This window comes from Hypanus sabinus, chromosome 5, assembly GCF_030144855.1.
Source record: "Hypanus sabinus isolate sHypSab1 chromosome 5, sHypSab1.hap1, whole genome shotgun sequence".
Taxonomy (NCBI): domain Eukaryota; kingdom Metazoa; phylum Chordata; class Chondrichthyes; order Myliobatiformes; family Dasyatidae; genus Hypanus; species Hypanus sabinus.
The window spans coordinates 173,667,760-173,687,266 of NC_082710.1; the positions used below are offsets into that span (position 1 = coordinate 173,667,760).

Consider the following 19,507-nt stretch of genomic DNA (forward strand, 5'->3'; position numbering starts at 1 on the left):
TAGGAGAAAAAGGTTAAATTGCTCCTTGAGTAGGTTAAAGAGTCAGCACATTGGGGCCAATGGGCCTGTACTGCATTGCTTGATGCTCTATGTTCTGTTGTGACAATATGGGGATCACTATCTGCAAAACTCTAAATTGAAAAGGAGATTCTAAGCCTATTCAGATATAGGTCCTGTGGGTACCTCACCTTACTCTGGGGAGTTATACTGTATCGACCTACTCTTCAAAGACAAGCTAACCTCCCTGTCTAATCTCTACGGTGAGGTCCAGCTTCCAATATCCACTGCTTAGGAGGTGGGTATCCTACCAAAGGGAGGTGCTTTTAGCTAACAGAGTAGATTAAACACAGTTTATTTTATTTTTAGTGATTTATGTTTAAATTTAGAAAAACAGAGGACATCATATAAAAGATTTCTGAATTTCAAAAGGATTTTTGAATACAGGAACAATTCTTATGAACTAAAAGAACATACTAATGAGTTGCAAATGAACAAATTGTCCGTCGCAGAAACTGAAGGCTGAGGAATAAATTTGCTGCCTTCTTTCTGTCATTCCTATCCTTCCTAATGTTTCCTAACATTTATACTGTTTTACCACTAGTTGAGGTTATTTACATGTGGCATTTTTCAGATATCTTTGCTGGGACAAAGTAAGTCACATAGATTGTCTAAAAAGTTCTGCCAGACACCCAAAATTAATCCTGTGAGGGCTGACTTTCTGAATACACAAATATCCCAACTATTGATTGATCAGTTATACCTGTGACCATGTTTAATGTGACAAAATCAGTCTGGTCTGTAAGCTTCCTTGAACTCAGTCACAATGATGCAGATAACTTAGCCAGAGTTGTCTGTTTGATGCAGGCCAATGAATGTAACCCCATTGCCTTACATTAATTGAACATGGGGCTACAAAGCTCACTGTTTACTTGAAGCTGAGCAAGGAATATGGGCTAGAAATTTAACTACATCACAAACAGCTCTGGCCCTTTGGAAAGCTCATGCTGTTGTGTTAGAAAGCTGAGGTTAGTAATAAAACTCGCAAGCCCTGGAAAGTGAATGTCCATCACACTGTCCGAGACTTGTAGATAGGCACGTGAGCATAATAAACCGATGGATATTATGTACGCAGAAGAAATTAGGCATTTATAACCATATAACAATTACAGCACGGAAACAGGCCATCTCGGCCTTTCTAGTCCGTGCCTAATGCTTACTCTCACCTAATTTATTTACTAGTTTAATGAGTTTGGCACAATATAGTGGACTGAAGATCTTTCCTTTGTGCTCTAATATTCTATGTTATATAAGTAAAAAGGGAAATGTGTAAGTATTTGAAAATTTGAAGTTACATTGGGAAAGCAGAAATGGGAGCCTCAGTATTCTTTCTGAGATCTGACACTGGAGTAATAGCCTCATTCGGACAAGGATGACTGGGTTTCTTTAGCGGTCTCTGTTGAGGCTGTCCCTCGGTAACAAGTGCCTTTCTTTCCAATGCCAGGTGGTCTGCTGTGAGGGCAACGCTGGTTTCTATGAAGTCGGGTGTGTCAGCACTCCACTGGAAGGTAGGGCACGTTGCGTGATCAGTCCGGAGGAGAGCTGGCAGAACGCCTTGTACATTTCCTCGAATCTGTGGTTTTCTGTTTCACATGAAGTAGGTCAGACAGTAGCTTGTAAATTATTGTGCTGAGTCTAGGCTTGAAAGCTTCATCCCCTGTCTCTGCACTGGTCCCCATCCCTTCTACACATAGTGAACCTAACCCTCTATCCGTGGTGTTTTGACTTACTAACCATGCCAAATGAAAACTAACTCCATCTACCCGCATGACTCCCTGTCTGTACACGTGCCTGTCTAAATGACTCTGAAACATACCTATTTCATCTGCTTGCTCCTGCTGGCGTGTTCTAGTCGCCTACCACTCTGTGCGTAAAAACTAACTTGATTCACATTTGAACCTTTGAACTTTCTTCCCCTTGATTTCAACCTATCCCCTAGCATTTGACGTTTTCCCTTTGGCAGACAGATTGTCTCCCCTGTCTGTGCCTCACATAATTTGATATCAAGTCTCTCCGCAGCCACTTAAACTCCAGGGAGTTTGTCCAAACTCCCCATAAAGCTCTTCCCCTCTCATTCTGAGCATCCAAGTGATCCTCTTCTGCACCCTCTCCAAAGCCTGGACAATTGCACAGCAACCTGAATCAGAATCGGGAGTAGGATTAACATCACCAGCGTATGTTGTGAGATCTGTTGACTTTGTGGCAGCAGTACCTGCCATACATAATAATAGAGAGAAAACTGAATGTATAAAGTGAAATAATTAAATAAGTAGTGCAGAAAAAAAAGTAGTGAGGTAGAGCTCATAGGTTCAATGTACATTCAGGAATCGGATGAAAGAGGGGAAGAAACTGTTCTTGAATCCTTGAGTGTGTGCTTTTAGGCTTCTGTACCTCCTCCTGATGGCTGCACTTTGCAGCCTTCACTCCAAATGTGACCTAACCAAGGTTTTATACAGCTGTAACTTTCATGTTCAGTGTTCTGACCAAGGAAGGCAAATCTTTACCACCCTGTCAATTTGTGCTGCCCCCTTCTGGGAGCTGTGGAGTTGCACCCTTAGATCAATGCTCCGAAAAGTCCTGCTATTTGGCCTTCCAGACATACAACCGTTCACATTTGTTCAGATTAAACTCCATCTGTTATCTCTCTGCTCACTTCTATATCCTGTTATACTGTATCCTGTGACAGCCTTCCACACTACCCACAACCTCAGCAGTATCTGTGTCATCTGCATACTTACTGATGAGATGAAATCTTGAATATGAGTTGCAAACAACAGAGGTGCTAGTGCTGCTCGTGGAGGAACCACTGGTCATAGATCTGACAAGGAAAGGAAACCCCTCTACTACTAACCCTTGTCTTGTGTGGCCAAGCCAATTTTGGGTCCAGTCTTCTCAACCAACCTACTCTGTAGGACATCGTGAATATTTTACCAAAATCTATGTCGATGACATCCACTGACATAACCACATCTTCATTATATCTTCAATAATCACGACGGAACCATTGAAATAGGACCTTGCCCTGCGCAAAGCCAAGCTGGTATCCTTAGTAAGTCGATGCTTTTCCATATGCAAATAAATTTTATCTTGAAATTCAAAGTTAAATTATTATCAAAGTACATATATTTCACCATGTAGAACCTTGAGATTCGTTTTCTTGCAGGTATGCTCATTAACTCCACAAAGCATAATAGAGTCAATGAAGGACCACACCCAATGGGGTAGAGAACAAACTGTGCATATACAAAAGAAGAAGAAATAATAATGATAAATAAATAAACAATAAATATTAAGAACATGAGATGAAGAGTCATTGAAAATGAGTCCATAGCTTTGGGACTCACCATTTGGTTCAATGGTGGGGCAAGTGAAGTTATCCCACCTGGTTCAAGAGCATGATGGTTCAGGGGTAATAACTGCTCCTGAACCAGGTGGTTGTGGGTTGTACCTTTTTCCTGACGGTAGCAGTGAGAAGAAAGCATGGCCTGGTCATTGGGGGTCCTTGATGATGGATGTTGCTTTCCTAAAGATGTGTTTAGTGGTTGGGAGGGTTTTACCCACAATAGACTTGGTAACGCCCTCCCCAGCATTAGGCAAATCTACACAGAGCTCTTGCAGGGAAGCAAGATTCTATAAGAATCATCTCCAATAAGTTTTCTGGCACTGATGCAACAGGAGAAAGTAGGACCTCAAATAGGCCTTTTGACCCCCTCAAGCCTACCCTACTTCTCAATATACCCCAGATCTCAACTCCTATGTGCCAGTTCCCACTAACCTGAATTCAGCTGTCTTCTCTGTACCTCGTTATGATCTTTCACCATTGAATCAGGTTTAGTATCAGTGATGTTTCATGCCGAGACCCTTCAATATGGAGGCGGTGTTCATGGGTTCAGAAGTTTGATGGCAGAAAGGAAGAGATGTTCCTAAAATGTTGAATGTGTGTTTCAGGCTCCTTTACCTCCTCTCTGATGGCAGTACTGTTTGCCTGCACTGCACTTTATTCTGTAGTTGTTACACTTTATTCTGTATTGTTTTACCTTGTTCTACCTGAATGCATGTATAATAATCTATTCTGTCTGAATTTTTTATTTAATCTCGGTACACCTGACAGTAAGGAAACAATTCTAATTCCAGTGAAATACTCTTGGTGAGTTAACATCCACGATCCTCTGGAGTAGAAAGTTCTGGAGTTCACTGCCCTATGCAGTCGATTTTGAATGACTACCCCTCTATCTCATAACCGTGTCCCCTTGTTCAAGATTCTCCCACGAGTGGAAACATCTTGATACTTGCTCTATCCTTCTCCCTAAGGATCTCATATTTCCATAAGATCTCTCATTTTTCTAAATTCCAAAGAATATAATTGTAATTTCACTCACTGTTTGTGATAGGTCATGCCACCTATCCCAGAATTAGCTTATTAGAACATAAAGCAGAGCAGTATAGGCCCTTTAGCCCATGATGTTGTGCTGACCTTTTAGTCTCATCTCAGATCAATCTAATCCTTCCTTCCAACAGAGCACCCTATTTTTCTATCGTCTCAAATCCAGCCTGTTCTTCCTCAGTAAGGGACCTGCTAGTTATCGCCCTGCTGCCTCCCTATCCCTAATTGCAGCCCACACTGCCCCCTAGTGCTGTATCATCAGAAAACATATATGAAGGGTTTCGGCCCGAAACGTTGTTATTACCTCCTCCCATAGATGCTGTCCGGCCTGCTGAGTTCTGCCAGCATTTCGTGTTTTTTTTTATACATTTCAAAGCACATTTATTATCAAAATAGACAGTTTACAACCTGAAGAACATAAGGAGTAGGAGTTGGCCATTTGGCCCATCGAGCCTGCTCTGCCATTCAATAAGATCATGATTGATCTGGCCATGGACTCATCTCCATCTACCTGCCCTTTCCCCATAACCCTGTCCAACCTTGTCTTAAATATATTTACTGAGGTTGCCTCCAATGCTTCACTGGGCAGAGAATTCCATCAGTTCACTACTCGAGGAAAAACAGTTCTGAGATATATTACAAGCACAGGGTTTGTTTATCCACACTGTAAAGGAAAAATGACGGCAATCACGGAAAAGAGCGGCAGGGAGAGGGGCTGGTTGGGTAGCAGATTTAAAGAGCTGAATTAGTGATTGTGTCACTTGCATGCATCCTGTGCTCTGATTGATTGTGTGTGTGCATGTGTGAGGGAGAGAGAGAGGGAAAGATTATCTGTTACTGACTTCCAGTTGTTGTTGATTTTCACAGCTGGCTATTCAGTCCTCGGATGGAATCACCCCGGGTTTGCAGGCAGCACGGTGAGCGGGGGAACCGCAAGGAACTGTGATTAAAGAATTTAATAATGTCCCCCATTCCTTTCAAATCTCTTCTCCTGCTCAGCTCCCTCCCCACTCACCTTCTCTCTGTCCCCTTGCATTTTACTCTGCCTCACCCTCAACCTACTCCCTCCCCTCCCTCTCCCTTCGTCTGCCCTCCCTCTTCCCCTTTCTCTCTGCTCCCTCTCTCTCTATCTGCCCTCTCCCTCCCTCTCACCTCCTTCCTGCCCTCTCCCTCTTGCTGTCTTTGCCCCTTCTCTTTCTTTAGCACCTGGCTGCCTCTTGCTTCCTGCTCCTTACACACTCTCCCTCGCATCTTTTTTCTGTTTCCCTCCATTTACTTCCTCCCATTTGCTGCTGAAAACCTCTCCATCCTTGCCCCGGCACCCCCACCTCGTCTGCACCTCTCATTCTGTGACAACCAGTTACTGACAGTACCTCACTACCCTCAAACTTCATTCCATTTGGCAGTGTGCCAATTAATTTGTATTGGTTGTTTCACCCACACCCCCTGAAATTCTCTGCCGTTCCCACTCAGCAGGGGCAAATGCGAGTGGGGTTTTCTTTTGCTGTGTGACAGAGGTGCAGTTGTCGTTAACTCCTGCCTTGTTTGACATCCTAGGGCGTACCCTTCCCCCAGAACGAGGCCAACGCCATGGATGTGGTGATACAATATGCAATCCATCGCCTCAACTTCCGCATCGAGGACATCATCCTGTACGCCTGGTCGATTGGTGGATTCACAGGTCCCTGCTGCTCCTCCTACTTCTCGGCTCCGCTGTGATCCCGTGACGGTTCTGCGGCATGGCGGGTAGAGCTGCTGGCTTCCAGATCCGCTGGTCTGGGTTCAATCCTGACCTCGGGCGCTAAGCGCTTTCTATATATGAGGAGTTTGCGTGTTCTCCCTGTGACCGTGTAGGCTCTTCCCACCCCAGCCAGTGAATCTGAATCAGATTCAGGTTTAATATCACCGGCGTATGTCGTGAAATTTGTTGTGTTGTGGCAGCCGTACATTGCTATTGATAAGAGTAAAAAACTAAAAGTTACCAACAAGGATATATATACAGGGAAATTAAAGAAGTAGTGCAGAAGAAAGCAGAAAAAGTGAGCATCACACCAGATGCTGGAGGAACTCAGCAGGTCGGGCAGCAACTTTGGAAATGATAAAACAGTCAACATTTTGGGCCGAGACCTTTCATCAGGACAAAAAACGTGAGATAGTGTAGATGAGTTCATTGTCTGTTCAGAGAACTAATGGTGGTGAGGACGGAGCTGTTCCTGAAACACTGAGTGCATGTCTTCAGGCTCCTGTGCCTCCTCCATGCTGAGGGAAATGGGAAGAGTGGGTGATACTTTCTTTAATGATGGATGCAGCCTTTCTGAGGCATCACTCCATGAAGACGGTGTTTCTGTTTCCTCCTGCATCCCAAAATCATGGTCTTTTTACATACACTGGATCTGACTTCCTTTAAACACATCAGAAACAGCAGAAAAATAGTTCTACTGCTGTTAATCAGATAATGAGCTTCAGTAAATTGTCCCCAGTTTGATGGTGAGCTGCAGAATCTGGTGTGAAGGGAGGGAGGGAAAGTTGATGGCAATGAGGGGAGAATACACTGAGTCAGTATCAGAACAGTGTCAGGGACTTTTGCATTAAAGGGCGCAGGAATCTGATCTCTGTGAACTTAAAGGTGAAAAATGGGGGTCCCAGTGGGATTAAAGGGAACTGGAATGGGGGTCCCATTGAGTTTAAAGGGAACTGGAATGGGGGTCCCAGTGAGTTTAAAGGGAACTGGAATGGGGGTCCCAGTGAGTTTAAAGGGAACTGGAATGGGGGTCCCAGTGAGTTTAAAGGGAACTGGAATGGGGGTCCCAGTGAGTTTAAAGGGAACTGGAATGGGGGTCCCAGTGAGTTTAAAGGGAACCGGAATGGGGGTCCCAGTGAGTTTAAAGGGAACTGGAATGGGGGTCCCAGTGAATTTAAAGGGAACTGCAATGGGGGTCCCAGGGAGTTTAAAGGGAACCGGAATGGGGGTCCCAGTGAGTTTAAAGGGAACCGGAATGGGGGTCCCAGTGAGTTTAAAGGGAACTGGAATGGGGGTCCCAGTGAGTTCAAGAATGGGGGTCCCAGTGAATTTAAAGGGAACTGCAATGGGGGTCCCAGGGAGTTTAAAGGGAACCAGAATCGGGGTCCCAGTGAGTTTAAAGGGAAAAAATTATGGAGAAGGATAGAATTGGACCCAGGGTTGAGATTTTTGATCGGAGAAAGGCTAACTTTGAGGAGATGCGGAAGGATTTAGAAGGAGTGGATTGGGACAATTTGTTTTATGGGAAGGATGTAATAGAGAAATGGAGGTCATTTAAAGGTGAAATTTTGATGGTACAGAATCTTTATGTTCCTGTTAGGTTGAAAGGAAAGGTTAATAGTTTGAGAGAGCCATGGTTTTCAAGGGATATTGGAAACTTGGTTAGGAAAAAGAGAGAGATCTAAAATAAATATAGGCAGCGTGGAGAAAATGAGGTGCCTGAGGAATATAAAGAATGTAAAAAGAATCTTAAGAAAGAAATTAGAAAAGCCAGAAGAAGATACGAGGTTGCTTTGGCAAGTAAGGTGAAAATAAATCCAAAGGATTTCTACAGTTATAGTATAGTAGGATAGTGAGGGATAAAATTGGTCTCTTAGAGAATCAGAGTGGACAGCTATGTGTGGAGCTGAAAGAGATGGGGGAGATTTTGAACAGTTTCTTTTCTTCGCTATTCACTAAGGAGGATATTGAATTGTGTAAGGTAAGGGAAACAAGTAGGGAAGTTATGGAAACTATGATGACTAAAGAGGAGGAAGTACTGGCACTTTTAAGGAATATAAAAGTGGATAAATCTCTGGGTCCTGACAAGATTTTCCCTAGGACCTTGAGGGAAGTTAGTGTAGAAATAGCAAGGGCTCTGACAGAAATATTTCAAATGTCCTTAGAAACGGGGATGGTGCTGGAGGATTGGCGTATTGCTCATGTGGTTCCATTGTTTAAAAAGGGTTCTAAGAGTAAACCTAGCAACTATAGACCTGTCAGTTTGATGTTGGTGGTAGGTAAATTAATGGAAATTATTCTTAGAGTTGGTATATATAATTATCTGGATAGACAGGGTCTGATTAGGAACAGTCAACATGGATTCGTGCATGGAAGATCACGTTTGACAATTGAATTTTTTGAAGAGGTTACTAGGAAAGTTGACGAGGGTAAAGCAGTGGATGTTGTCTATATGGACTTCAGTAAGGCCTTTGACAGGGTTCCACACGGAAGGTTACTTAGGAAGGTTCATTTGTTAGGTATTAATATTGAAGTAGTAAAATGGATTCAACAGTGGCTGGATGGGAGATGCCAGAGAGTAATGGTGGATAAGTGTTTGTCAGGTTGGAGGCCGGTGGCTAGTGGTATGCCTCAGGGATCTGTACTGGGTCCAATGTTGTTTGTCATATACATTAATGATCTGGATGATGGGGTGGTAAATTGGATTAGTAAGTATGCAGATGATACTAAGGTATGTGGCGTTGTGGATAATGAAGTAGGTTTTCAAAGCTTGCAGAAAGATTTAGACCAGTTAGAAGAGTGGGCTGAACGATGGCAGATGGAGTTTAATGCTGATAAGTGTGAGGTGCTACATTTTGGTAGGAATAATCCAAATAGGAAATACATGGTAAATGGTAGGGCATTGAAGAATGCAGTAGAACAGAGTGATCTAGGAATAATGGTGCATAGTTCCCGGAAAGTGGAATCTCATGTGGATAGGGTGGTGAAGAAAGCTTTTGGTATGCTGGCCTTTATAAATCAGAGCATTGAGTATAGGAGTTGGGATGCAATGTTAAAATTGTACAAGGCATTGGTAAGGCCGAATTTGGAGTATTGTGTACAGTTCTGGTCACCGAATTATAGGAAAGATGTCAACAAAATAGTGAGAGTACAGAGAAGGTTTACTGGAATGTTACCTGGGTTTCAGCACCTAAGTTACAGGGAAAGGTTGAACAAGTTAGGTCTTTATTCTTTGGAGCGTTGGTTGAGGGGGGACTTGATAGAGGTATTTAAAATTATGAGGGGGATAGATCGAGTTGACATGGATAGACTTTTTCTATTGAGAGCAGGGGAGATTCAAACAGAACATGAGTTGAGAGTTAGAGGGCAAAAGTTTAGGGGTAAGACAAGGGGGAATTTCTTTACCCAGCGAGTGGTAGGTAGAAGTAGAAGCGGTAGACACGGGTTCAGTATTGTCATTTAAAGTAAAATTGGATAGGTATATGAACAGGAAAGGAATGGAGGGTTATGGGCTGAGTGCGGGTCAGTGGGACTAGGTGAGAGTAAGCGTTCGGTGCGGACTAGAAGGGCAGAGGGCCTGTTTCTGTGCTGTAATTGTTATATGGAACCGCAATGGGGGTCCCAGTGAGTTTAAAGTGAACCGGAATGGGGGTCCCAGTGAATTTAAAGGGAACCAGAACGGGGGTCCCGGTGATTTTAAAGGGAACTGTAAAGGGGGTCCCAGTGAATTTAAAGAGAATTAAAACAGGGGTCCCAGTGAGTTTGAAGTGAACCAGAATGGGGGTCCTAGGGAGTTTAAAAGAAACTGGAATGGCGGCCCAGTGAATTTAATGGGAACTGGAATGTAGGTCCCAGTGAGTTTAAGGGGAACTGGAATGGGGGTCCTAGCGAGTTTAAAGGGAACTGGAATGACGGCCCCAGTGAGTTTAATGGGAACCGGAACGGGGTCCCGTTCCTGTTCAGTTTAAAGGGAGCTTGTGAATCTGGGCACAATATGTGGGAAGTGGGACTCCAGTTAGTTTAAGGTGAGCACAGAGAATCAGGTTCAAGTGAGTTTAACAGAAGCTTGGGAAGTGAAGTTTATTGTCAAGTGTGGTGAGCTGCAGTACATTGATAACTCTGCTTTACAGCAGCATTGGTGTAAACAACATCCAGAACAGAAATTATACATACTTTATACAAGAATGATGAATACAGGAATAATACCATAGAGTGGAAAGCAAAGATTGTGCAAAAGCAGGACCCTCAGCTGGTCTGTAATATAGACCAGACTTAGTGAGTTTAGTGAGAGCGAGGGAGATGGGACTCAGTGTCTAAAGGGAGCAGAGAACAGTTATCTGGTACATTAAAAGTGAGCGTGGAAAAAGTGGTTACTTGGCCCCGTAGTGCAGCGGTCAGTGCAATCACTTGGCAACATCAGCGATCAGGGTTCGACTCCCACCACTGTCTGTAAGGAGTTTGTGTGTTCTCCCCGTGACCGTGTGGGTTTCCTCTGGGTGCTGTCGATTCCTCTCACATTCCAAAGTTAGACGGATAGGGTTAGTAAGTTGTAGGTGTGCTATGTTGGTGACGCTTGCCAACTGCTCTCAACTGATTTGATTTGATGCAGAGCAACTCATTTCATTGTATGTTTTGATGTACATCGGGCAGGTAAAGCTAATCTTTAATTTCTAGATGTTTAAAAGTAGCCCTGGAGAATTGGGAATGGGTATTGGAAGCAAAACCTGGTGGATTTGATAGTGAAGCGTTGGGATTTCCGAACGAGGGGGTGGGGGGTTATCGGAAATTTACTCAACTGTGTAGGGTTGGAAGCAGTCAGGGCTGTGATGTGGGCTGGGGTTGCTGTTAAATCTGATGCTTTCTCTTCCAGCGACCTGGGCCACAATGAACTACCCAGAGATCCGTGCCCTCATCCTGGACGCGTCCTTTGATGACCTTGTCCCCCTTGCCCTGAAGGTCATGCCAGAGAGCTGCCGTAAGTAACCTTTCAGCTCTCCTGCTCTCCTTTGGAAATGGAGAGAAATCATGCGGCAGCTATGGGGCGAAGCAGCAAGGCGTTGAAGAGGAAGGGGCAAGGCAGGAAGGGCCAGTTGGCCAATAATAGTTGTCAGCTCTGGGTTCATTGTCTTGTAAGGTGAACCTCTTCATTCAGACATGTTTTTAACAGGAGCCCTGTTAACAGTCTTAGAGCCCCATCACTTCAAAGTTTCAAAGTACATTTTCTACCAGTATACAACCTGAAATTCGTCCTCTTCACAGACATCCACGAATGAAGAAGCCCCACAGAACGATAGAAACATTGAGGCCCCAAAGCCCTCCTCTGAACCCCGCTCCCTTCACACAAGCAGCAGCAAAAACATCGCCCCCCCCCATCTGAACTCCTACCCCCTCGACATGCGAGCAGAAGCACCAGAGTCCTTTGATCTAGAGTTATTCAAACTACAGTTATTCAAACCCAGCACCAACTCAGACAGACACTCTCTTCCCCCACCCCTCCCCCTATCAAATTATAGTTCACCACCCAGCACTTCAGTATCTCAGACAGGCTTTCTCCCCCCCCCCCCCCCCCAACCCCACACTCACTCCACACCCATCCACCCCTATCAAACTACAGTTCACCACCCAGCACTTCAGTATCTCAGACAGGCTTTCTCCCCCCCCCAACCCCACACTCACTCCACACCCACCCACCCCTATCAAACTACAGTTCACTACCCAGCACTTCCGTATCTCAGACAGGCTTTCTCCCCCCCCCCCCCCCAACCCCACACTCACTCCACACCCACCCACCCCTATCAAACTACAGTTCACCACCCAGCACTTCAGTATCTCAGACAGGCTTTCTCCCCCCCCCCCTCCAACCCCACACTCACTCCACACCCACCCACCCCTATCAAACTACAGTTCACCACCCAGCACTTCCGTATCTCAGACAGGCTTTCTCCCCCCCCACAACCCCACACTCACTCCACACCCACCCACCCCTATCAAACTACAGTTCACAACCCAGCACTTCAGTATCTCAGACAGGCTTTCTCCCCCACCAACCCCACACTCACTCCACACCCACCCACCCCTATCAAACTACAGTTCACCACCCAGCACTTCCGTATCTCAGACAGGCTTTCTCCCCAACGACGAGAGTGGAGGCCAGCTTGTCACTATTCTGAGTCCATCAGTTGTTGAGTATAATTAAATTTTCTTCCAGTTTCCCACTAATGCATCTACCAGTCTAGACCAATCTGTGTTGACCACCACTGACCTCCCCCTGAAGGAATTAGATTTGTAACTGGCTTATTGTTGCAACATATATGGAGGTACAGTGCACAGCTCGTGTTGCATGCTGTTGGTGTGGACCAGGTCATTATACAGTACATGGGAAAGCAATATCACAATACAGAATAAAGTGTAACAGCTACAGAGAAGGTGCAGTTCAGGTCGACAGTAAGGTGCAAGATCACAGCGAGGTAGATTGTTAGGTCAAAGTCCATCTGTTGCATTGGGGAACAATTTGATAGCCTGATAATGGCGGAGTAGAAACTGTCTTGGTGCCACGTACTTTCAGGCTTTTCTGTTGTCTGCCTCGTGGAAGAGGGGAGAAGAGAGGGTGTCCAGGGTGGGTGGGTGGTTGCTTTCCTGAGGCAGCAAGGAGTATAGTCAGAATCTGTAGAGGGGAGGCTGCTTTCTGTGTTGTGCTGAGCTGTGTCCAAACTCACTGCCATTCCTTGCATCACTGGCAGAGTGGTTGCCACACCAAGCTGTGATGAGTCCGGACAGGATGCTTTCTGTGGGGGAGCATGGCTTTTCTCCTCGCTCTGTCCAGGTCCTTTATTGTCATAGACGGTACCTGTACCCTCGGCCCCTGCCCAGCCTGGACAGTCTCTCCCTGTGGAGCATGGGATGGTCAGTGGTTACGGGAACTCTGATCGGAGTGGTTCTGTCATGTTCACAGGGTCATTACTGAGCCATCGATCCAAGCCCTGGACTAACTGTCTGGAGGTCTGGACCCAGGTACGGTGGAATGGCAGGCTGTCAGTCACAGGAAGCTCTGACGACCACTTGACCCAGGAGCAGAGGGCAACAGGCTCATGACTGGACCCAGGAGCGGAGGGCAACAGGCTCATGACTGGACCCAGGAGCGGAGGGTGGCTGGTTCACGACGGAGGAGCGGCGGAGAGCAGGGTCATGAAGAGACGGAAACAGTAGGTTAGACACAGGAATACCAACAGAGTCTCGGGGGAACAACTGAGCAGCAGGCGAGAGAATTCATTCTCTCCGACACAGTGAATCCTCTGAGGCAGTGAACGAGAGTCCTCTTTAAATAATCAAAGAATGCGGGAAACACGCCAGTCACAATAAACGACAATAAAACCAAAAGCACCAGGGCTTAATGGCTGTAGTTAAGATAATGATTAGTAAATACAGGTGCTCAGTAACCCTAGAAGCTCAACGCTGTGTGGCAAACCAGAGAGGCCACGGGGCTCGTGACACTGACACTCTGCAACCTCAGTGTTTAGCCCACTTCCTCTTCTGTTATACGGTTTTTGAACAGTCACTAGTACAATAAGATGGAGACCTGACCTAGCGATCTACCTCGTTATGATCTTGCACCTTATTGCCTATTTACACTGCACTTTACCTGTAAATTTTACACTTTATTCTGCATCCTGTTACTGTTTTCCCTTGTATACCTGAAGGTAATGTTGTAATGGAGTGATCTGTGTTCCTCTTTCCTTTTCCCTGAGCTCCTGGTGGAGCTTAGGCCTCGATGACCTCCCATCTCCATTGTCCAAAGTCATTGGTATGGTTGGAGTTCATCAGTATTTCTGTAATCCTGTTCATCCGCTGTGCAGGGGATTGGCCAGCCTTGCCCATTCCCACCTCTCACAACGGGCGTAGGCTTGGGCTTTCAGAGGTGGACTGATCTGTATGTATCCTCAGATGGGTTTAAGGTTGGAAGGGAAAGATTTAAAAAAGACTCGATTAGCGACTTATTCACCTAGCGGGTAGTGTGTATGAACTGCCAGAAGAAATGGCTGGGGCAGGCATAGTAAAAGCCTTTATTTGGGTAAGTACATGGCATGGAGAGGAAAGGTTTACAGGAATAAAGGCCAAACACAGGCAAATGGGACCAGCTTGGTGGAGGGACTAGCTAGCTTGGTAAAGTAGCCAGTGGCCTGGGTTCTTTTTCTGCTGCCGTCTGTAAGGTGTTTGTATGTTCTCCCTATGTCCACTTGGGTCTCCTCTGGTTGTTCAATCCAGCAAGTCAAGTCAACTCAAGTCACTTTTATTGTCATTTCGACCATAACTGCTGGTACAGTGCATAGTAAAAATGAGACAACGTTTTTCAGGACCATGGTGTTCCACAACACAGTACTAAAAACTAGACCGAACTACGTAATAAAAAAAACAACACAGAGAAAGCTTCACCAGACTATAGACCTACACAGGACTGCATAAAGTGCACAAAAACAGTGCAGGCATTTACGATAAATAATAAACAGGACAGTAGGGCAAGGTGTCAGTCCAGGATCTGGGTATTGAGGAGTCTGATAGCTTGGGGGAAGAAACTGTTACATAGTCTGGTCGTGACAGCCCGAATGCTTCGGAGCCTTTTCCCAGATGGCAGGAGGGAGAAGAGATTGAGGGGTGCATGAGGTCCTTCATAATGCTGCTTCCTTTGCGGATGCAGCATGTAGTGTAAATGTCTGTGATGGCGGGAAGAGAGACCCCAATGATCTTCTCAGCTGACCTCACTATCAGCTGCAGGGTCTTGCGATCCGGGATGGTGCAATTTCCGAACCAGGCAGTGATGCAGCTGCTCCGGATACTCTCAATACAACCCCTGTAGAATCGGATGAGGATGGGGGGTGGGAGATGGACTTTCCTCAGCCTTCGCAAAAAGTAGAGAAGCTGCTGGGCTTTCTTTGCTATGGAGCTGATGTTGAGGGACCAGGTGATATTCTCCGTCCGGTGAACACCAAGAAATTTGGTGCTCTTTACGATCTCTACAGAGGAGCCGTCAGTGTTCAGCGGGGAGTGGTCGCTTTGTGCCCTCCTGAAGTCAACAACCATCTCTTTTGTTTTGTTCAGATTAAGAGACAGGTTGTTGGCTCTGCACCAGTCCGTAAGCCGCTGCACCTCCTTTCTGTAAGCTGACTCGTTCGTCGTTCTTGCTGATGAGACCCACCACGGTCGTGTCATCGGCTAACTTGATGATATGGTTCGAGCTGTGTGTTGCAGTACAGTCATGGGTCAGCAGAGTGAACAGTGCAGTGGACTGAGCACGCAGCCCTGGGGAGCCCCCGTGCTCAGTGTGATGGTGTTGGAGATGCTGTTCCCAGTCCGGACTGACTGAGCAACATGCAGGTTCAAGGTTAATTGGTCACATTGGCCAATAATATTAAAGAGGATACTAGAAGTGTAAAAGAGAGGTTAGAGCAGATATCGGACCGCTGGAAAATGATGCTAGAGAGGTAGTAATGGGGGAACAAGGAAATGACGGACAAGCTAAATATGTATTTTGCATTAGTCTTCACTGTGGAAGATACTGGCAATATGGAGAAGTTCCAGGTGTCAGGGGTCGTGAAGTGTGTGATTACCATTACTAGAGAGAAGGTTCTTGGGAAACTGAAAGGTCTGAAGGTAGATAGGTTACTTGGACCAGATGGTGTCCACCCAATGGTTCTGAAAAAGGTGGCTGAAGAGATTGTGGAGGAATTAGTAATGATCTTTCAAAAATCAGTAGATTCTGAAATGGTTCCATAAGACTGGAAAATTGGAAATGTCACTCGGGAGAAAGGCAGGTGAAAAGAAATTATGCGTCAGTTAGTCTGACCTCAGTTGTTGGGAAAATGTTGCAGTCGATTGTTAAGGATGTGGTTTCTGGGTACTTGGAGACAAGTGATAAAATAGGCATGGTTTCTTCAAGGGGAAATCTTGCCTGACAAATCTATTGGAATTCTTTGAAGAAGTAACAAGCAGGATAGACAAAGGAGAATCAGTTGATGATGTTGTCTTGGATTTTCCCAAGGTACCACACATGAGGCTTAATGAGCCCATATGAGCCCATGGTATTACTGGATAGATTCTAGCATGGACAAAGACAGACAGACATACTTTATTGATCCCGAGGGAAATTGGGTTTCGTTACAGTCGCACCAACCAAGAATAGTGTAGAAATATAGCAATATAAAACCGAAACTAATTAAATAATAATAGGTAAATTATGCCAAGTGGAAATAAGTCCAGGACCAGCCTATTGGCTCAGGGTGTCTGACACTCCGAGGGAGGAGCTGTAAAGTTTGATGGCCACAGGCAGGATTGACTTCCTATGACGCTCAGTGTTGCATCTCGGTGGAATGAGTCTCTGGCTGAATGTACTCCTGTGCCTAACCAGTATATTATGGAGTGGATGGGAGACGTTGTCCAAGATGGCATGCAACCTGGACAGCATCCTTTTTTCAGACACCACTGTCAGAGAGTCCAGTTCCACCCCCACAACATCACTGGCCTTACGAATGAGTTTGTTGATCCTGTTGGTGTCTGTTACCCTCAGCCTGCTGCCCCAGCACACAACAGCAAACATGTTAGCACTGGCCACCACAGTCTCGTAGAACATCCTCAGCATCGTTTGGCAGATGTTAAAGGACCTCAGTCTCCTCAGGAAGTAGAGATGGCTCTGACCCTTCTTGTGGACAGTCTCAGTGTTTTTTGACTAGTCCAGTTTATTGTCCATTCGTATCCCCAGGTATTTGTAATCCTCCATGTCCACACTGACCCCTTGGATGGAAACGGGTCACCTGTTTCTGTGGTTGCTTGGCAGGAGGCAAAGAGTGGGAATAAAGGGAGCCTTTTCTGGTTGGCCGCCGGTGGCTAGTGGTGTTCCACAGGAGTTTCTGTTGGGACTGATCCTTTTTACGTAACATGTCAGTGATTTGGATAATGGAATTAATGACTTTATTGCAAAGTTTGCGGACAATATGAAGATAGGTGGAGGGGCAGGTAGTTTTGAGGAATTAGGTTACAGCAGGATTTAGATTAGGAGAATGGGCAAAGAAATGGCAAATGGAATACAGTGTTGGGAAGTGTATGGTTGTGCACTTTGGTAAAAGAAATAAAAGGATTGACTATTTTCTTAATGGAGAGAAAATACAAAAAAACTGATGTGCAAAGGTAACTGGGCGTCCTTGTGCAGGATTCCCTAAAAACATTAATTTGCAGGTTGAGTATGTGGTGGTGAAGGTAAGTACAATGTTGGCTTTCATTTCAAGGGGGACTAGAATATAAAAATGAAGATGTAATGTTGATACTTTATAAAGCACTGGTGAGGCCTCATTTGGAGTATTGTGAGCAGTTTTGAGCCTCTTATCTTAGAAAGGATGTGTTGAAACTGGAGAGAGTTCAAAGGAGGTTAATGAAAATGATTCCAGGATTAAATGGCTTGTCACATGAAAAGTGTTTGATGACTCTTGGCTTGTATTCACTAGAATTCAGGAGATTCATTGAAACTTGTCGAATGGTGAAAGGCCTTGATAGAATGGATGTGGAGAAGATGTCTTCTTTGATAGGATAGTTTATTACCAGAGGACACAGCCTCAGAATAGAGGGCTGTCCTTTTAGAATGTAGGTGAGGAGGAGTTTCTTTAGCCAGGGAGTGGTGAATCTGGAATTTTTTGGCATAGGCAGTTGTGGAGGCAGTATTTAAGGCAGAGTTTGATTGATTCTTGATTGGTCAGTGCGTGAAGGGATATGGGGAGAAGGCAGCAGATTGGGGCCGAGAAGAAAATTGGGTCAGCCATGATCAACTGACAGAACAAATACAGTGGGCCAAATGGCCTAATTCTGGTCCAAAAGCTTATAGTCTAATGATAGTGGTTTTTAACAGGCTGTTAGATAGTCATAGGAGTACACAGAGAATGGAGGGATATAAATCACACACAGGCAGAAGAGATTTTGGTTTAGTTTGTCACCATGTTTAGCTTAGACACCTTGAGCAGTGCTGACCTGTGTTGTATATATAAGAGTGGTGGATATCGGTTAATGTAGCTCGGGACAAACAGGCTGGCATGGAAGTGGTGGGCCAAAGGGCCTGTTTCTGTGCTGTGTTGCCCTCGTCTCTCAGGCTGACTCTCTCTTCTTGCTTGCAGGAGGTCTCGTGACTCGAACAGTTCGCGATTACTTGAACCTCAACAATGCAGATCAACTGTGCAAGTGAGTTGGCCCCTGTGTAGGAATGGGCTCCCCGTCCCTGTCTCACTCCCCAAATCCATGCCTGGCCAAGAGGTGAAGTGCTTTCATAGCATTAGCCAGTGCTCCTCTCTGTGTGGGGTGTGTTTGGAGGAGATATCATGGCTGTGACCCTGGTGAGCCTGCGTTCAACGTTTACAGTGACCTCAGTCACCTTTGGTGTTCTGCCTCCACCCTGTTGGGTCTGATCCCAGGAGTTCCCTCTGTGAATTGTACAGGTCCCCACCTGTGGAATTCTAGCCATAAGTTTGCTGGACCTGAACACTGGGGTTCCCTCCATGGATTTCCAGACTCCATATCTTGGAATCCTCTCTGTGAAGGAAGATGCTTAATGAGTTGTGGGTGAAAGTTACCAGGTGTGGACGCCATGCTCTCTTCTTGCTGCTGCCATCGGGCAGGAAGTACAGAAGCCTCGGGTCCCACACCACCATGTTCGGGAACAGCTATTATCCAACAACCATCAGGTCCTGAACTGCCGTGGCTAACTTCACTCATCTCAACACTGAACTGATCACGCAATACAACCTTATGGACTCACTTTCAAGGGCTCTACACCTCATGTTCTCAGTATTATTTATTTATTTGTTTTTTTTTATATATAAATTAGCAGTTTACCTTCTTTTACCCTTTGGTTGCTCATCAGTCTTTGTGTGTAGACATTCATTAATTCTCTTGTAGTTCGTTGTCGTACTGTGAACACCTGCAAGAAAATGAATCTTATAATCAGGAGAATATCTGCAGATACTGGCAGTCCGAAGCAATACAAAAATCACTGGGGGAGCTCAGTAGATTAGGCAGTGTCTGTGGAAAAGAGTAAACAGTCAACGTTTTGGGCCAAGACCCTTCTTCAGAACTGCAGAGGGAGAGGAGAAAGCAGAGTAAGAAGTTGGGGGGAGGAGGAGAGGGAGTACAAGGTGGTAGATAGGTGGGAGGAGTGAAGGAAGGAGCTGGGAAGCTGAGAGGTGAAAGACATAAAGAACTGGAGAAGGGTCAATCCGCTTGGAGAGGGTGGAAGACCATGGAAGAAAGGGAAGGAGGAGGGCCGTGGTAAAGAATACTTTGATAATAACTTTACT

General features: G+C 45.4%; 2 protein-coding genes across 3 annotated transcripts in view; one reads left to right on the forward strand and one right to left on the reverse strand.

The window, feature by feature from the left end:
- abhd16a (abhydrolase domain containing 16A, phospholipase) overlaps nt 1-19,507 on the forward strand; it is a 125,428-nt gene that overhangs the window by 80,733 nt on the left and 25,188 nt on the right. For both annotated transcript variants that reach the window (XM_059970939.1, XM_059970940.1), the window contains 5 exons: nt 1,502-1,565; nt 5,309-5,358; nt 5,999-6,122; nt 11,053-11,157; nt 18,332-18,395. In XM_059970939.1, the coding sequence (XP_059826922.1) occupies nt 1,502-1,565; nt 5,309-5,358; nt 5,999-6,122; nt 11,053-11,157; nt 18,332-18,395 (407 nt within the window). The remainder of the gene's footprint in view (nt 1-1,501; nt 1,566-5,308; nt 5,359-5,998; nt 6,123-11,052; nt 11,158-18,331; nt 18,396-19,507) is intronic.
- LOC132394603 (uncharacterized) overlaps nt 1-19,507 on the reverse strand; it is a 207,577-nt gene that overhangs the window by 14,079 nt on the left and 173,991 nt on the right. The window lies entirely within an intron of this gene.